The sequence below is a fragment of the Neophocaena asiaeorientalis genome, unplaced genomic scaffold (assembly GCF_003031525.2).
Source record: "Neophocaena asiaeorientalis asiaeorientalis breed wild unplaced genomic scaffold, Neophocaena_asiaeorientalis_V1.1 scaffold43, whole genome shotgun sequence".
NCBI classification, from domain to species: Eukaryota; Metazoa; Chordata; class Mammalia; order Artiodactyla; family Phocoenidae; genus Neophocaena; species Neophocaena asiaeorientalis.
The window spans coordinates 6,027,585-6,044,297 of record NW_020173674.1 but is presented as its reverse complement, the minus strand read 5'-3'; the positions used below and the strand labels follow the sequence as shown (position 1 = coordinate 6,044,297).

Sequence of the window (16,713 nt, the reverse complement as noted above, 5' to 3'; positions counted from 1 at the left end):
GTCCAGTGGTTAGGCCTCCACGCTTTCACTGCCGGGACCCAGGTTCAGTCCCTGGTTGGGTGACTAAGATCCTGCAAGCCACGTGGTACAGCCAAAAAAAAAAAAACCAAAACCAAAAACACCCAGTGGGATACTAGATAGCAATTAAAAAGAATAAGGCAGATCTATGTGTACCGACGTGGAATGAACTTGAGGCAAGCTCATTGGGGAAAAAAGAAAGGGGCAAAACGGGACAGCATGCTACTGCTGGTATAAAGACATGTGTATAGACAACATATTCATGTGTGTTCATACATGCATAGGCTATCTCTGAAATCATTTTTACAATGGCCTACAGGCCTTACATAATCTAACCTGCCCCCTGGCACCTTGTCACGACCCCTCTGACTCATCCCTCTTTCCCCTTAGCTCTGCCCCACCTGCATTGGCCACCTTGCTTTTCTGGAACACCCCAGGCACCCTCCTGCCTTACACTTCCCAATAGCTGGCAGGAACACTGTTGTCCCAGATGTCCATGGGGCTCACTTCCTCCCCTCCTTCAAGCCTCCGTTCAAATCCCCCCTTCCCAGTGAGGCCTACACAGACTACCCTAATAAAGCTACATCCTTCACACTTTATTTCCTCTTGCCCTTCTCTATTGATGCATGAGTTTTTGGCTGTGCTGTTCATGGCTTGACAGAAATGGAACTACTGGGCTTGTGGATTTTTTTATGAGAACATCATGGTCAAAATAAAGTGCTAATTTCAGTCCCCTGGTAGTTGGAAGCACAGTTTTCCTGAACCCCACACTCCCAGATATTTCTTCTTTCAAAGCAGTCCAGAGGTCTGGGTGAGCTGCTGGGTGTATGGGGGTGAGGGAGGGACCTGAGGACACTTGGCCTGGTCAAAGAGTAATGGGCGTATTCCCAGGGGCTATTAAAGGCTGGCTGCTGAGCTTCCTGGACAGGGCTGACTGATGGGAGGCCCTCTTGGCCCAGACCAGGTGGTGGACCCGCCGCCACTGCTGCAGCCAGTAGAGCATCTCCACTTTGTCATGCTTCATCTTGTCCAGGTAGCGCCGCCCCTTGAAGGTCACTGGCTCACCAAAGACTAACTCGATCTCCTCCAGGAGGGGAACCAAAGGAGCCTCCACTAGACCGAGCCTCTTATGGAGATGGTCGCGGATCTGATTCTCCTCCAGGAAGCGACTCAGGCCCATGTCGGTCTTGTGGAAGAAGCGGTTAGGGTCGGAGGCTTGTCGCTCAAACCACTCCAGTTTCCCCAGCAATATCTCCCGCAGCTGAATGGGCTGCAAGGCCTGCTCCCAGGCACTCACCAGTGACGGCAGCTGCTTCAGGCGGGCATTGGAGCTGTACTTGATGGCCATGTCCAGCCGGTCTTTGTCAGGGACCTCAAGCATGGACCACAGCTGCTCCAGACGCTTCTGTAGGCTCAGGATTTTGTGAGAGTCTTCCAGGAGGCTGTTGTTCTTAGTTCCCAGCCTGTGCTCCAGCACCGTGTCCCAATCCCACTCTCCTGGCACAAAGTCTGGCTTGTCGTCTTCTAGCAAGGGAGGTGGGTGCTGAATCTTTGGGGACTCTCTGACAGGGGCCACGATCTGCACAGGAACCTCCTCTTCATACATTTGGAAGATGACATGGAGGAAGTCTGTCTCCTGGGTGGTGAGGTACTTGAAGTAGTCACCCACAGACAAAGTCGTTTTCCACCAGTTCAGCCATGAGGCCTTGTTTGACCACTTCTCCCAGCTTTTACGTGCTTGGAGTGATGTGTAGGAGGACATCTTATCAGGGTTGGACTGTAAAGTGTTAGCTCTCAGGGAATAAAGTCCAGCCAGCTTGGTGTTGATGATACGACGCTGTTTTTCTTGACGTAGAAAGGCTGAGGATAGGAAGGCCGACCAGTCTTTATTGGCTGCAGGCTCAACCAGGGGCCCCTGGTCAAAAGAGAAGTGGTCATTAGAGACACGGCTCATCAGCTCCTTGTACACCTCCCTGATGCTACTGCCAAAAGTGCAATCAGTATCCATTTCCTCGATAAGTTTGGGTTCCAGTTCACCAGCCAGGTGGTTGTATAGGACTCCGGCCCCCTCAATGTGGAAGGAATCCAAAAAGTTTCTTGCTGAGACCTGTACAGCAGCTGCCTGGACCACCTGATTTCTTAGCTTCAAAGTAACAGTCACTGGCTGTGGTTCAAGTGGATGGGATCTGGGGGACTGGGGGCTCCACTGCTCTGAGGCTTCCTTCTCCTCAAGGCCCTTCGACATTCTCTGCAGCTCTTCCATGTGATGTGCTGCAGCTGGGCGGTGGGTCAGGGCCCCCAAGAGTGGGGGCAGGCCCGAGTCCAGCGTTGAGTAGTGAGACCACCCCAATTGCATGTTCTTCATCCTCTGCTTCAGGTCCTCAGCCACAGTGTCCCCTGCCAGCTCTGGTTTGCTCTCTGCAACCAGGACCAGTGGGGTTAAGGGGCGAGGAGAGAATGGAGGAAGGCCCAACTCATCTGCTAGTTTCCAGCCCTCACGCAGAGAGGGCATGGACTGGCCCCTCTGGAGCTGGGAGGAGAGGGGCAAGTGGGAGGTGGGGGGAACCTGGCTGGGGGTAGGCACAGAGGACCCAGTCAGTGAGGCAATCTGTGAACTGAAGTTGCTTTCTCTCCCCTTTTGCATGGTGGACAGCCAGCGGAGAGGCTGCTTCTTCTTCAGCTGGGGAATGGACTTCAATTCCTTCACTGGGTCCGGTTCAGGCTCACTGACAAGCTCTCGCGGGCGGCTGAGTTGGATGAGGTAGTTCAGGCTGAGGTTGAAATATGGCACTTGGGCAAAGCCAGTGCTGTGATGCCACGGGATAGGGCAGAGCCTGAAAGCCGCAGTGGGGCCGAGGGGGCGCAGTCTGGGCACGCAGACTTGGACCTGCCCTTCCTTCAGCAGGGCGCGGAAGTCGGCGAGCAGGCCACGGTAGACCTCGGGGCCGGTGAGGAAGACTGTGCAGTCCCTGGCGAGGCTGGCGGCCAACCGGGTGAGCGTGGCTGATTCGGTGAAGACAGCTGCGGGGGTCGACATGATCTTCTGAAGGTGCAGGTAGCGTACGAAGAGCTGCTCGCTGCTGAGCAGCACGTAGACCAGGAGCCGCTCCCGCAGCCTCTGATTGTTCAAGTGGCTCAGACCAGGTTCGGTGGGGGGCTCCTGCCAGCTGCACTTTAGCTCATCCAGGATGACCTCGGTGAAACGGAGTCGTACCTTGCGAGGCGCGCGCGCCTCCAGCCCGCTGTTGGCCAGCCGCTCCGCTACCTGGCGGCAGAGCGACGCCACCGTCAGCCGTGAGACCGGTAGGGGCAGCAGCATCAGGACCTCCTGCGAGAGGCGCTTCGGAGACGCTGTGCGCGTCGTCGTGCGGGGGAAGAGCGACAGCGGACGCAGCAACCGGTGGTAAAAACGCTGGAACTCGGGCTTATACGGCTCCATCTTAGACCAGGCGGCGCTGGCGGCGCCGGCGGTTACTAAGGCAACTAGGGGCGGGATGGCCCAAGTGCGCCTGCGCAGCCCTTGCCCGCCACAGCGTGGACGTGGGTGGGTGGGATGCAGAGCCTTGCGTGCGCTCGCAACGGGAGGCGGGGCAAGGAGTGGCTTTCGGGGCTCCGCCTCTCCCGACGCGTCTCAGGGTTGGCGCCACAGGACCTGGACAGTTCGGGTCGTCCGGTGGTGACTGCGTTCGGGATGGCATCGGACTCGGGGGACCGCGGGACTGCCTGCACGGTGAGGGTCGAGGCCTCGTGTGGGAGCCTCGCAGGGGCGAGAGCCTCGGCCCCTGGGGTGATCGTTAACTTGAGAATGGGGGAAGGAGCGTACACCTGGGTTGGGGCCTGGGGTCCAGGCTGGAATGTGAGAGTAGCAGGGCCCTTGGCGTTAATGTTGAGGGGTGTTGCTCCTGGAATGATCGTGAGTGATAATGAAGAAGGCGCTTGAGGAGGGGTCACGTGGGGCGTTACTCCAGGCCTTTGGGGGTGGTCGCAGGGAAGGTAGTGAAACAGGGTCACGCAAGAAGGTTCCCTAGCTCTCATCGGCCCGTCCTTGCAGCTGGAGTTCGCGGTACAGATGACCTGTCAGAGCTGCGTGGACGCGGTGCGCACGTCCCTGCAAGGGATAGCAGGTAAGAACCAGATTAACTTTTCAGTGCGCAGTCAGGAGGCCTCTGGGAGGGGCAGGCAAATCTCTTAGACCAACCCTACTCCCATTTACAGATGCAGAAATTGAGACCTGGAGAGAGGAAGGAATGTTCTCAGAGTCACACAGGGACCCAGAGGCGGAGTCTAGAGTGCAGGTCTCAGGCCTGCCCTGCCAGATTCTTCTACTGGCTCTGCCTGCCCTTCTGGTGTCTTAAACCTCCAGTGCCTGGAGGGTGAGGAGTCATTGCTGCAATTTCTCTAGTTGCAGCGAGCAGGGGAGGTGCGCGGGCTTATTGCCGTGGCTTTTCTTGTTGCGGAGCACGGGCTCTAGGGCACGGGCTTCAGTAGTTGTGGCACATGGGCTCAGTAGTTGTGGTGCACAGGCTTAGTTGCTCCGCGGCACGTGGGATCTTCCCGGACCAAGGATTGAACCCATGTCCCCTGCATTGGCAGGCAGATTCTTAACTACTGCGCCATCAGGGAAGTCCGGCCCTGATTCTTAAAAGCCAGCTAGCTGGTCTGGAGGTGACCAGACACAATCGGAAAGATCTGAGAAGGCAGAGCCACCAGCATGGCCGTGGGAACTGCCTGACTTTGATTCTGTCAAATGTTTATCCAGTCATTCAGGTATAGACCAGACACTGGGGGCTTTTTAGGGAAAAGTGTTCACAAGTATTTCAGGCACAGCCTCTGCCCTCAGGTAACATGAGCACACAAGCATTGCGCTGGGAAGAGCAGTTCTTGGAGGAGCTGCCATGTGATGGCTTCTGAAACTGGGACATTGGTGGCACTTGGCTCTGTATAAGGCAGCAGTGTGTCCTAGGTCTTCAGGGTATGTGCTCTAGAGTCAGACTGTTTGGGTTCAAATCCCCCCTTTGCCACTTAATGGCACTAAGACCTCGTGCATGTTACTTTTTGTGTCTGTTTCTTCAGTGTTTAAATGGGCAAGGTAATGGAAGCTACCCCAGAGGTTCATTGTGAAGAGTAAATTAGTTAATACATGTAAAAGCACTTTAGAAAGGTCTTTGGCATGTAGTGAGAGCCCACTAAATCTTAGGAATTATGAGAGGCAGGGCTTATAGGTGGTAAGCTGGTTGGGCAGAGGCATGAGGGGACAAAACTTTTTTTTTTTTTTGGCCGCACCGTGCGTCATGTGGGATCTTAGTTCCCCCACCAGGTATCGAACCTGTGCCCCCTGCAGTGGAAGTGCAGAGTCTTAACCACTGGACCGCCAGGGAAGTCCCTGATCTTTTTTAAGTTGTTCAAACTGGCTTATTTAGGGGTTCCATTTTCAGTCCTCAATAGATTTTATGTATTTCTCATATGCTTCCTCACCCATTAGTTCATCTAGTTCTGAGGTGTTCCTGAATGTCATCTTGATCAGCCAACCATCTTCATAACAACATTTGTGGACAAGTCCTGGATTTTCTGCAAGAGCTTCATTCATTTCAGTTACTTCTCCTGATAGAGGAGACTAGAGTTCATTAGCAGCTCTCACACTTTCCAAAGCACCAAACTGCTCTTGTTGGTTCAGTTTTGTCCCAACTTCAGGCAGACTACAGTAAACAACATCTCCCAAAGCGTCCTGTGCAAAATTGTTGATTCCCACTGTTCCAACACATTTCACTTTGTTAGCCATTCATGTTTGCCCATGAATCTTATGCATGGAGAGCAGAGCGGGGCTGGTGCGCAGCGGCCGGGCAGCGCCTGCCCTCAGCCCCCAGAGCACTTGGTGCTGGCTTCCAGTGCCATGTTTGCAGAGGGGGACAGATCCTAAAGCTGGGTTTGCTTTGACTATGTGTTTGGGAATGAGGGGTGCGTGTCTGAGAAAACTGAGCCATTCCACTGAGAGTGGAGTGTTCTGACCAAAGCTTTCCAAAGCTGTTGGACTCTACCTCCTGTAAAACATTCTTAGTGGGAGAGCAGACAGCTGGACTTCTGTTGGACATAGGGCAGTTTTTAGCCCTCTGCAGGTTTCTTAGAGACCAGATAAAGACTTCTGGTGACTACATTTTCTGGTCTGGGTAGCTGGAAGCAGCTTGGCTTTCTCATGGGCTGGCTTCCCAGATGCAGAGAGGGAGACAGAAAGAGTGATCGGGTGATTTGCCCTCTCCAGGAGGCCTGGGCTTTGGGGAAGAAGGCTCTGCTCTCCTCCTAGGGGTAAGTGGGAGGACCTCCCAGCCCAAGGCTCACTTCCTTGAACTCTTATCACCCACCCTAGAGTCCCCAACGGCCTTATCTTTTCTCCCGCTCTGGGCTCTGAGCTAAACAGGTACTACTGGCCAGGCCACACTCCACACCAGCCAAACCGAACTGCTGCTCAGCTGGGGAGCCAGCCTTCTTGGTTCAGACTCAGGTCAAGGTTTTGGGAATTGCAGTCACAAGGAGCTTCCCACTGGGGCCCTCCCACTTTCAGTGCAGAGAAGCAGCTCTTCTTAGGAGACCCCAGAGCAGCAACCTACCTGTGCCAAAGCCAGTCCATCAGAAAGTCTTGTTTGCTGTGTCTAAAACTCTTTTTCTGTACTTTGGGCTTCACACCAAACCAGACCACCTCACCTCACCACAACCCACACGAGAACCTCATCTTTGGGCTCTCTGTTGCCCTTTCCAATAGGTTCTTCACATAGAAACCAGAGTGATTTTTTTCCTTTTTTATTTTCAATTATTTTATTTTATTTTATCTTTTTGGCTGCACCGCGTGGCTCATGGGATCTTAGTTCCCCAACCCGCTGGTCCAACCTGAATCCTTGGCAGTGAAAGCCTAACCACTGGACCGCCAGGAAATTGCTAAGAATGATTTTTTAAACCATACATCAGATGTTGTCACTGCTCTGCTTAAAATCCTGTGAAAGTCCTAATATTTAAGAGCTTCCCATAGGCCAGGCACTGTTCTAAGTGCTCTATATGAGATAACTCGTTTAGGCCTTCAGTAGCCCGCTGAAGTAGGTCGTATTGTTATCTCCATTTGCAGAGGAAGAAACTGAAAAGAAAACAGAAAGGTTGAGTAAGCTAAGGCCACACAGCTAGTAGGTGGCAGACTCAGAATTTCAACTCCAGAGCCCACACCCTCAACCACTGTACTCTGTGGCCTCTGCCAATGGCCTCCCCTTGCATTAAAATTAAATTCCAGATTCTTTCCTGTTGCCTGCAGGGCTTTGTTTCATTGGTCTCCACTTACAACTTTGTATCATATCATTCTCTTTACTCCAGCTCCAGCCACTGGGCCTTTCTCTTCCTAGAACACGTAGATGTTGTTCCTGCCTCAAGGTCTTTGCCCAAACTGTACCCTCTGCTGGAATGCTCTTCCCTGACTACATTCAGGCCTTTGCTTAAAGGCTCAGATAAACTTTCCTTCACCAGCCTAAGTGGCTCACCCCCCAGTTGTTCCCCAATACCTGTTTCATTGAGCACACTTTGCACTATCTGAATCTCCCTGTGCATGTGTTTGATATCCATATTCCTGTGCTGGAACACATGCTGCTTTATGGGGCAGAGACATCACCTGACTCGTTCCCTGCTGCATCCCTACTGCCTGGAACGGGGCGCATGATAGGCACTTAGTGTACATTTGTTAAATGAATGAAGAGGCAAGTGAATCCCTCACACTGCATGCTTACTTGAGCTCTGGGAGCCTCAGACAATCAATCCTTTGGGGCCCAGTCCTTCTTCCTGTGGGGCAAGGGGACCAAGCATCAGCTCTGTAGTTGGACAGGCTGCCTTCTGAGCTTTGCGATCTCGAGCCAGTTGAGAAGCCCTCCAGCCTCATTTCTTCACTTGCCAGAGGAGGACAGTATCACTGTCCTGATGTGTGTAAAGCTGAGCACACAGCTCTTGGCATTCCCTAGAGGCTCAGAGTTCCCTGCTGTCCTCCCTACCACTTTGGCATCCAGAGGCACCTCTGGGTGGACCTGGAGCTCCAAGGCTTCACACTAGGTGGCCCAGGATGAGACATTGTGTTAAGTGACAGGCATTTGGGTTATTTGGGGGGTTTTCTTCTGGCAGAATTGCCCGGTACTTGCCAGGGAGGAGATGGGTGTGTCTGTCTGATTTCTGTTTACAAATTCGGCCCCTCCCCCAACAGTGTCACCGATGGGGCAGGGGATCTGTAGAAGCAAGACCGTGGGACCCTTTGTAACCACAGGCCAAACAGTCCTGCCTATTGGGTGCTACCTCCTCCCAGTACCATCTCCCCGTTTTGCCTCGAGTTGGAAGGAATCTGAACAGCTGAGGTTCCTTGTGTGTGCCTCAGAGACTGTTATTCCCATCTCTGCCTGATGGTTAATCCAGGTGTAGTCTTGATTCTCCCACAGCCCATGAGCTCCCTGCGGACTAGGACTGGTGCTTTCCCTGACCCTGGCCTCCTCCAGGCCCAGCACACATTTGTTGAACGAATACAGGGCGGGGGTGGTGGTGGGTGGGGAAACCAAGGATGAAGGGAATGCAGACAGTCAGTGCAGCCTTCAGTTCACACAGCATTGGCTCAGCAGAGGGACATGCCTCGCTTAACCTGTCTTCTGGGCTGCCCAGGGCTCCCGGCTCCCATGGGCTCTACCCTACCAGAGCAACAGACACACTTACTAAGATCAGAGCAGAATGGTTGTAAGCTCCACAGGTGAGATCATCCCTCAGAGTTCCCAGCCATCCCCTGTGCTCTGGCTCAGGATTCAAGAGTTCTCTTAAAAGGCTTATGAGCCCTGAACATCTGAATGAAGGAGAAGCCCCTTCTCGTCCTTCTTTGAGGTGGCTCGATGGCCCTCAAAACTGAACATGTGTCAGAATCGTTCCGCAGGTTGTGTATACGCCAGGGTGACTTCGGGGATTTGGAGGGCAGTTGAGACCCTCTGACTTTTGAACCTGACCCTTGTGGACCACACAGAGCTCCTGCCCACACAGAGGATTGTAATCGGTGCAGCACGAGTTACATGGGAGAAGTGGGAACTGCCACAGGAGGATGGAGGAGGGGGCGCCAAGCCAGCCTGGAGGCTGGAGCTGCTTCTCAGGGTGAGCAGTATTCAGGTGAAGTGCTCGGGCTCTGGAGCTAGGCTGCCTGGGATGAGTTCCAGTCCCACCATTCACTACAACGTGACTTGGAGCAAGTTGCTTAACTTCTCTATGCCTCAGTTTTCTCATCTGTAAAGTGGGGCTAATAGTGCCCAACTCACAGGGTTACTGCATTAATACAGGTAAAGTACGAAAAAGCCCACAGTGCATGTTCAGTAAATGTTAGCTTTCAGGATAGTGGTGATAGCCCCCTCTTTTTTATGTGTGCCAGCTTTATTGAAATATTCATATATCATAAAATTCATCCATTAAAGTATACAGTTCAGTGGTTTTTAGTATATTCACAGAGCTGTGCAACCATTACCACTATCAGTTTTCTATTTCATCACCTTATGAAGAAAATTGTACCTTTCAGCTATCACCCTCCTACTCCCCTGCCCACTAATCTACTTTCTGTCTCTATAGATTTACCTCTTCTGGGTATTTCATCCAGAATGACATCATCTAATATGTGCTCTTTGTGACTGGCTTTTACTTAGCATGTTTTTTTTTTTTTTTTTTTTTTTTTTTTTACTTAGCATGTTTTTAAGGGTCATCCACATTGTAGCATGTATCAGTGCTGAATGCCTTTTTATGGCTGAATAGTATTCCATTGCATGGGTACACGTTTTGTTTATCCACTCATCATTTGATGGGCTTTGGGGCTGTTTTCACCTTTTGACCATCATGAGTAATGTGGCTATTGATAGCCCCCTTTTATACAAACATTTTTTTTATTGTTTAATTTTTAAAAATTGAAGTATAGTTGATATACAATGTTGTGCTGAAACATTTTTAAAAGAACTATCTGTGTTTCAAAAGTTATAAATAGGGGCTTGCCAGGTGGCGCAGTGGTTGAGAGTCCACCTGCTGATGCAGGGGACGCGGGTTCATGCCCCGGTCCGGGAAGATCCCACATGCCGGGGAGCGGCTGGGCCCGTGAGCCGTGGTCACTGAGCCTGCGCGTCCGGAGCCTGTGCTCTGCAACGGGAAAGGCCACAACAGTGAGAGGCCTGCGTACCGCACACACACAAAAAAAAAGTTATAAATAATGCCTGGCATGAAATAAGAATTCACAACACTCCTGGGGGCAAGATGGCATTATCCCCACGTTATTCATAAAGAAATAAACTCAGAGAGGTTAAGGGCCTTACACAGCTAGAAGGCAGCTTCAGAGCTTGCCTCCGACCATAGGAAGGTTGGTTAAGATGGGAATGGGGAATGGCCCCCGATTCTCTCTTCCCTGCTCCCAGCACAGGGGTGCCAGCCCTCTGCTGCTCACTGTCCCTTGTCTTCTCCCAGGTGTCCAGAGTGTGGAGGTGCAGTTGGAGAACCAGATGGTCCTGGTACAGACCACCCTGCCCAGCCAGGAGGTGCAGGCCCTTCTAGAAGGCACTGGGAGGCAGGCGGTACTCAAGGGCATGGGCAGTGGCCTGTTCCGTGAGTAACCTTGGCCTTGGCCTCTCTGGGAGGGAGGTGGCCTGGGTGTGGTACAGATCCAACCATGGCCTTTGGGGGCTCAGGTTGGCATGGCTTTAGGGACCCCTCGAAGTTATGGGGGCTCTCTCCACATCATTTCCAAGTTGATAAATGGGTGGGGCTGGGTGAGGTGACGAGCCAGCCCTGGTGTTTAATACCTTACAGAGAATCTGGGGGCAGCAGTGGCCATTCTCGGGGGGCCTGGCCCTGTGCAGGGAGTGGTGCACTTCCTACAGCTGACCCCTGAGTGCTGCCTCATCGAGGGGACCATTGACGGCCTGCAGCCTGGGCTGCACGGACTGCACGTCCATGAGTTCGGAGACCTCACAAGGAACTGCAACAGGTGAGTCCTCTGTAACCTCCCTGTAGCATCCTTATTGCCCCAGTTGTGCACCCACATAAGTGCAGGGGGCTGTGTTCAGCTTTTTACACACTCTTTCACATTTGGTCCTCACAAGTACCCTGGGAGGCATACACACAAAGGCCCAGTCTACAGATGAGAAAACTGAGACTCAAAAAGGTTAAATGACTTGTCAAAGACCCTAGAGCATGTAAATGGTAGAGTGGGGATTTGAACCAAAATCTGACCTAGACGCTCCTGCTCATAGCCACCTTACTGCCTCCGAGATGGAAGGGTGACTCCTAGGCACGGGAGAGTCAGGTCTCCATGTCATGGTGTTTGTCATGCTGTCATGCCATTAGTTATTTACTCATCTGTGTCTCGCCTGGAAGCTTATTGAGGGCAGGTCCCATGACTGATCCTTCTTAGTGCCCTCAACTCGGAGCCTGGCACAGCGTGGGCCTGTGTGTTGAACGAGTGGATGAATGAATAAGTGAGTGAATGAATAAATGAAACAAATGTAGAGTAAGAGGCTGGATCACCTGGCCTGTGAGCTACTGTTGCACTGCCCGCCTGCTGTCTTTCCTTCTTAGCTGTGGGGACCACTTTAACCCTGATGGAATGTCTCATGGGGGTCCCCAGGACTCTGACCGGGTAAGTGAAAGCCCAGAATCCTAACCACTAGGCCACCAGGGAACTCTCTGACCAGGTAAGTATTCTTTTTAGACTGAGAGAGAACCCAAGGTCTCAGAGGCAGGGCACACAGCTCTTGGGGCCTGAAAGTATGATTCCTTTTTGTTGGGGTCATTTTCCCTCACTTTTCTGGTTCCATTTAGAAACATTGATTGACACTTTCTGTGTTGAAGGCCTGCTCCCTAAGACTCACAGTCTGGTGAGGGAGACACTGAGAACTCCTTGGTTGCAGTGTAGTGAGAGAACCCTTGCAGGAGCCTACCGGAGGCCCTGGGAGCCCAGAGCAAGTTCCTGACCCAGCCCGAGGGGCACGTGCAATGGGAGAAAGCTTCCTGGAGAAGGTGATGGTGTGGAAGTTAAAGGTTTTACCTAAACTAAAAAGGCCATCCCAGAACTTCTCTCGTGGTCCAGTGGTTAAGACTCCTCACTTCCACTGTGGAGGACATGTGTTCGATCCTTCATCGGGGAAGTTCCGCATGCGTCATGGTGTGGCCAAAAACAAAAAACAAAACGCTGTCCCTGACGCTGCAGCTCCTGGGCCTGGAGTTTAATTTTACACCAGAGAATTGTTTCCCCATCAGCAGTGAGTCACATGCTGCCTTAATGATTCTTGCCTTATCTGAGTACTACGTGTTCTGTTAGTTACTCAATGTTTTTATTTAAATTGACTGATTTTTTTCCCCTTAGGTAAATTTAGTTATTTTTAACATTTTAATCTATCACTGAAGGTTTCAAACAAGTTCTAAAAGTGGAGAAACTAGAGTCCCGAACCCCCATGTCCCTGTCACCCAGTTACCAACTCGTGGCCAGTCCTGCTTCATCTACACCCCTGGCCCTTCTCCACCATTATTTTGAAGAAAATCAAGACATCATTCATGTAATTAAGGTAGATTTACTTTTAACAAGAAACTTGATATGGCCACAGAAAATAGGAAGCCAGTACTTGTAGCCCCAAGAGGAGGATCATTGTGAAGATAAATCAGTGCAGACCTAAAACGTGTCATTAGGGTCCTGCTAGGGACTACGGCCTGCTTTATGGTTGTCAGGGTGATTAGTGAATGTCAGAGAGGCGTTTTAACACCAAGCTGAAATTTTGTCCTGGATGTCATGCCAGGAGGACGGCCTCCTCTCTCAGTGATGGGATGTTTCCTAACACCCTGTCCACACGCACCTGATTCCGTCTCCTCTGCCTGTGGTGCTGTGTGTTCCCCTCCTCAGGGATTCAGAGGGGATCATGCCTCTGAGCCACACACCAGGCCACTTGCTCCTCCGCCCAGTCCTGGAAACGCCTCCCCCTCCTTAACCTTCCTACCGCAAAAGACCCCAACACCCAGCACAGCAAGAAGTGCCAGGTGTGAGCAGCAGACGTCCCAAAGGAAAACAAGATAAAGCAGAAGTGGCTCTTCTTGCTGCTTGCTCGTCAGCCCTGTCACGCAGCCCCACCCCCCCGTGTGCAGGGGAGGGCAAACGAATGAAAACATGGTGTGTGTTTCTTAATTCATGTAAGTGATTTTTGTTTTTTTGGACTTTCGACAGCTCTGTCACATTTCTAGTGATCGCCCCCCGCCCCCTGGGGAGTGGGGGAAGCCTTCCTGTTGGGTCCATTGCAGTGTCATACTTGCGTTCTGTGTGTCAGTTATCTATTGCCGAGAGTCAAATTACTCCAAACTTAGGGTTTTTTGGGTTGGTTTTTTTTTTTTTTTTTTTGCATGTGGGATCCTTCTGGACCGGGGCATGAACCCGTGTCCCCTGCATCGGCAGGCGGACTCTCAACCACTGCGCCACCAGGGAAGCACTTTGGGTTTTTTTTTTGGCCAAGCTGCTCGGCTTGTGCGGATATTAGCTCCCCAACCAGGGGTCGAACCCACAGCAGTGAAAGCGCCAAGTCCTAACCACTGGACCACCAGGGAACTCCCAGGTTTAAAACAAACAACAAGCATTTGTCATCTCACAGTTTCTCTGGGGTAGGAATTCGGGCACAGCTTAGCTGGGGACCTCTGTCTTCGGGTCTCTCAAGGCTCGATGTGGGGAGGACCCGCTTCCACACGAGCTCATGTTGCTGCTGGCCAGCCTCAGGGCCTCCCTGGCTGTTGGCCAGAGACATCAGTCCTTTGCCAGGCGGGCCTCTCCCCAGGCCAGTGCACAGTACAGCAGCTGGCTGCCGTCAGAGCAAGTGAGTGAGAGAGAAGGCGTCCAAGACTGAAGCCACACTCCTTTTGTAACGTAAGCTTGGAGGTGACGCCAGGTCCAGCCCACCCTCGTGGTGGAGCACACAGGGTGTGAATCCAGGGGGTGCATCTTAGAGGCAGCCTTCCTCATTGAAGCCTTGAAAGGTGCTGAGCAGGAATCAGGCAGGTGAAGAAGGGAGAGTGGGAATGGAGGCTCAACAGGGGACGCCCCGTAGACAAAGCCCTGGAGGCTTGAACCGGCAAGAAGGAGGTCTGGGAACTGGCAGCCCTATGCCTCTTAGGAAGTGGAGTTTCTGAAGGGCCAAAGACCCCCTCGTGACCTGTGCCTTGGCCTGGGCCCCTCTCGGGGCAGGGCATCTGAAGGGGCTGGAGCCAGCTGCTATCTTGTACCCAAGCCCTTGGTATAGGCAGAGGAAGACTTGAGCAAGAGCTACGTGTCCAAGCAGCCATGATGACTGGCATGTTCCTTTTGGATTTCAGCGTCTAGTTTTGTCCAGACAGAAGTGAATTCAGTGTGGGGATTTATGTCCAAGCCTGGTTGTCCCTTTGCCCATCTCCTAACTGGTTTCTAAGCTTCCTTCCCTTCTCTCCCCATCCACCTCCAGTCCTTTCCCTTCATGCACGGTATTAGAGGAATTGTTCCAAAGCATGGAGTGACAAGGTCACACCCCTGCCTGAAACCTTTCTTAACTCCCCAGTACCCAAGGGGACAGATCTCACGGGGCTACTTGGTGTGACGTTCAGTGCCACCTGGCCCAGTTCCACCCCCCGGTGTGCAGGGGAAGGACTAGAAAGCCTGCTCTCCTGGCCCTCTGCTGCCGGATCATGCCTCTGAGCCACACACCAGGCCACTTGCTCCTCCGCCCAGTCCTGGAAACGCCTCCCCCTCCTTAACCTTCCTACCGCAAAAGACCCCAACACCCAGCACAGCAAGAAGTGCCAGGTGTGAGCAGCAGACGTCCCAAAGGAAAACAAGATAGATCAGAAGTGGCTCTTCTTGCTGCTTGCTCGTCAGCCCCGTCACACAGTGACATGCTTTGTGACCCTGCTTTGCGGCAAGGCCATGTGTACCAGCCCATGTTGGCTCAGGCTCTTACTTCTGCCCAAGTGTCAGGTTGGGGGCAATTTATTTGCGCAGACAGACGTGGGTCTCTGGGACTCATCAGTAGGGCCTTGTCACCAGGAAACACACTCACTATTGTGCTAACCCTATGTTTTGTAATCACTAGTCTGTTCCATGTCTGTCTCCTCACCATGCTCTGAACCCCTTGAGGGGTGTTGACCACGTATACACCATCACCTCCCACCCTGCCTGGCAGAGGGTATCTGATGTAGGCGGAGCTCAGTAGCCGTGTTAGGACATTTTAAAAATATATATATTTATTTATTTATTTGGCTGCACTGGGTCTTAGTTGGGGCGTGAGGGATCTTTTTAGTTGCGGTGTGCAGAATCTTTTTAGTTGTGGCATGCGGGATCTTTAGCTGTGACATGCAGGATCTAGTTCCCTGACCAGGGATCAAACCCGGGCCTCCTGCACTGGGAGCACAGAGTCTTAGCCACTGGACCAGCAGGGAAGTCCCAGGACATTTTCATTACCTTCAAGGGAGAAGGTGGGCAGAACCAGGTGTTGAGGGCAGGAGACACCCTTTGCCCCTGTGTTTCTTCTTTTCCTGGAGGCCGGACGTCAGGGAAGGGATGCTGGCTGCCTCTGATGGTCAAAAAGCCAAGCTTGGCCAACTTAAGCCCAGGGGACCTGCAGACTACCAGGGGCTCACAGAGTCATCGGGAGGCTGGAGAAGTGGGCTTGGAAAAGAGCAGGAACCAGGCTAGATTCTGAGGCTTGGATGCAGACTGGGCAGCAGCCTTGTAGGAGAAGCAGCCTGGTCTAGTGACATGACTTCCTAGGGAGGGAGTCACTGGCCGTTTTCAGCATGCTGTCATTCAGCGTGCCCAGGATTTTAGTTCCAGGGAGAGAGAGTCCAGTTGCCTTCCTTGTGTCCTGGGCTGTCCCTTCATCCTACCAGACTGGACCCATAGGAGGACACTGGTACTTTGAGGAAGGGGACCCAGATACTGGGAAGCCAGAAGTTAGCAGCCATGTCCCACGTGCCCTTTCCCCCCCGGGTCTCATTGCAGCACCGCGGAGACCTAGGGAACATCCACGCTGAAGCTGATGGCCGAGCCGTCTTCAGGATAGAGGATGAGAGGCTGAAGGTGAGGTGGAAAAGAAGGTGGGGACCTTTCCTAACAGGTCCACTGTCTGAGGTCTTTGTCTCCCCTCAAAGGTGTGTGATGTGATTGGCCGAAGCCTGGTCGTCGATGAGGGAGAAGACGACCTGGGCCGGGGTGGCCATCCCTTGTCCAGGATCACAGGGAACTCAGGAGAGAGGTGAGTGCTCTGCCCGCAGTGCCCGCGGAGACCGGGAGGGGCCAGGCAGGTGCTCATCTCAACCCCACTGCTCTTCCACAGGTTGGCCTGTGGCATCATCGCACGCTCTGCTGGCCTTTTCCAGAACCCCAAGCAGATCTGCTCCTGTGACGGGCTCACCATCTGGGAGGAGCGAGGCCGGCCCATCGCTGGCGACGGGCGAAAGCAGCCCGCCAGTCCCCCCGCCCACCTCTGAGCATAGCCTCAGCCTCGGGTCTGTCACTGTCCTCCCTGCTGAGCACTTCCAGAGGGAGGCCCTGCTCACCCAGTCCTAGGAGAACTAGTGTGTGGGGTGTGTAGGGGTCGCTGTGATCTTCCCTTGGCAAATTAAAGTTTTATTTTCATATGGAACTTGGTGTTTTGTCCATGTCCTGTTGTCCCTTAA

The 16,713-nt window shown here is 52.7% G+C and overlaps 2 protein-coding genes across 2 annotated transcripts; one reads left to right on the top strand and one right to left on the bottom strand.

Moving 5' to 3' along the window:
• Positions 1–566: 566 nt before the first annotated feature.
• On the bottom strand, positions 567–3,457 carry CCDC87 (coiled-coil domain containing 87). Its single transcript, XM_024749270.1, has one exon. The coding sequence runs from the start codon at positions 3,455–3,457 to the stop codon at positions 884–886; it is 2,574 nt and encodes an 857-aa protein (XP_024605038.1). The 3' UTR covers positions 567–883.
• Positions 3,458–3,602: 145 nt separating this feature from the next.
• On the top strand, positions 3,603–16,679 carry CCS (copper chaperone for superoxide dismutase). Its single transcript, XM_024749216.1, has 8 exons — positions 3,603–3,748; positions 4,070–4,142; positions 10,501–10,638; positions 10,843–11,020; positions 11,611–11,671; positions 16,037–16,114; positions 16,186–16,289; positions 16,371–16,679. Exons 1-8 carry the CDS (start codon positions 3,710–3,712, stop codon positions 16,522–16,524), a joined length of 825 nt encoding a protein of 274 aa, XP_024604984.1. The 5' UTR covers positions 3,603–3,709; the 3' UTR covers positions 16,525–16,679.
• Positions 16,680–16,713: the final 34 nt, after the last annotated feature.

Bases quoted from the DNA above. Each gene is read 5' to 3' on its own strand.
- CCDC87 (XM_024749270.1), bottom strand. From the start codon at position 3,457: ATGGAGCCGTATAAGCCCGAGTTCCAGCGTTTTTACCACCGGTTGCTG.
- CCS (XM_024749216.1), top strand. From the start codon at position 3,710: ATGGCATCGGACTCGGGGGACCGCGGGACTGCCTGCACG. The intron at 3,749-4,069 runs GTGAGGGTCGAG...CCGTCCTTGCAG, and splicing joins ACCGCGGGACTGCCTGCACG to CTGGAGTTCGCGGTACAGAT. The intron at 10,639-10,842 runs GTGAGTAACCTT...AATACCTTACAG, and splicing joins CATGGGCAGTGGCCTGTTCC to AGAATCTGGGGGCAGCAGTG.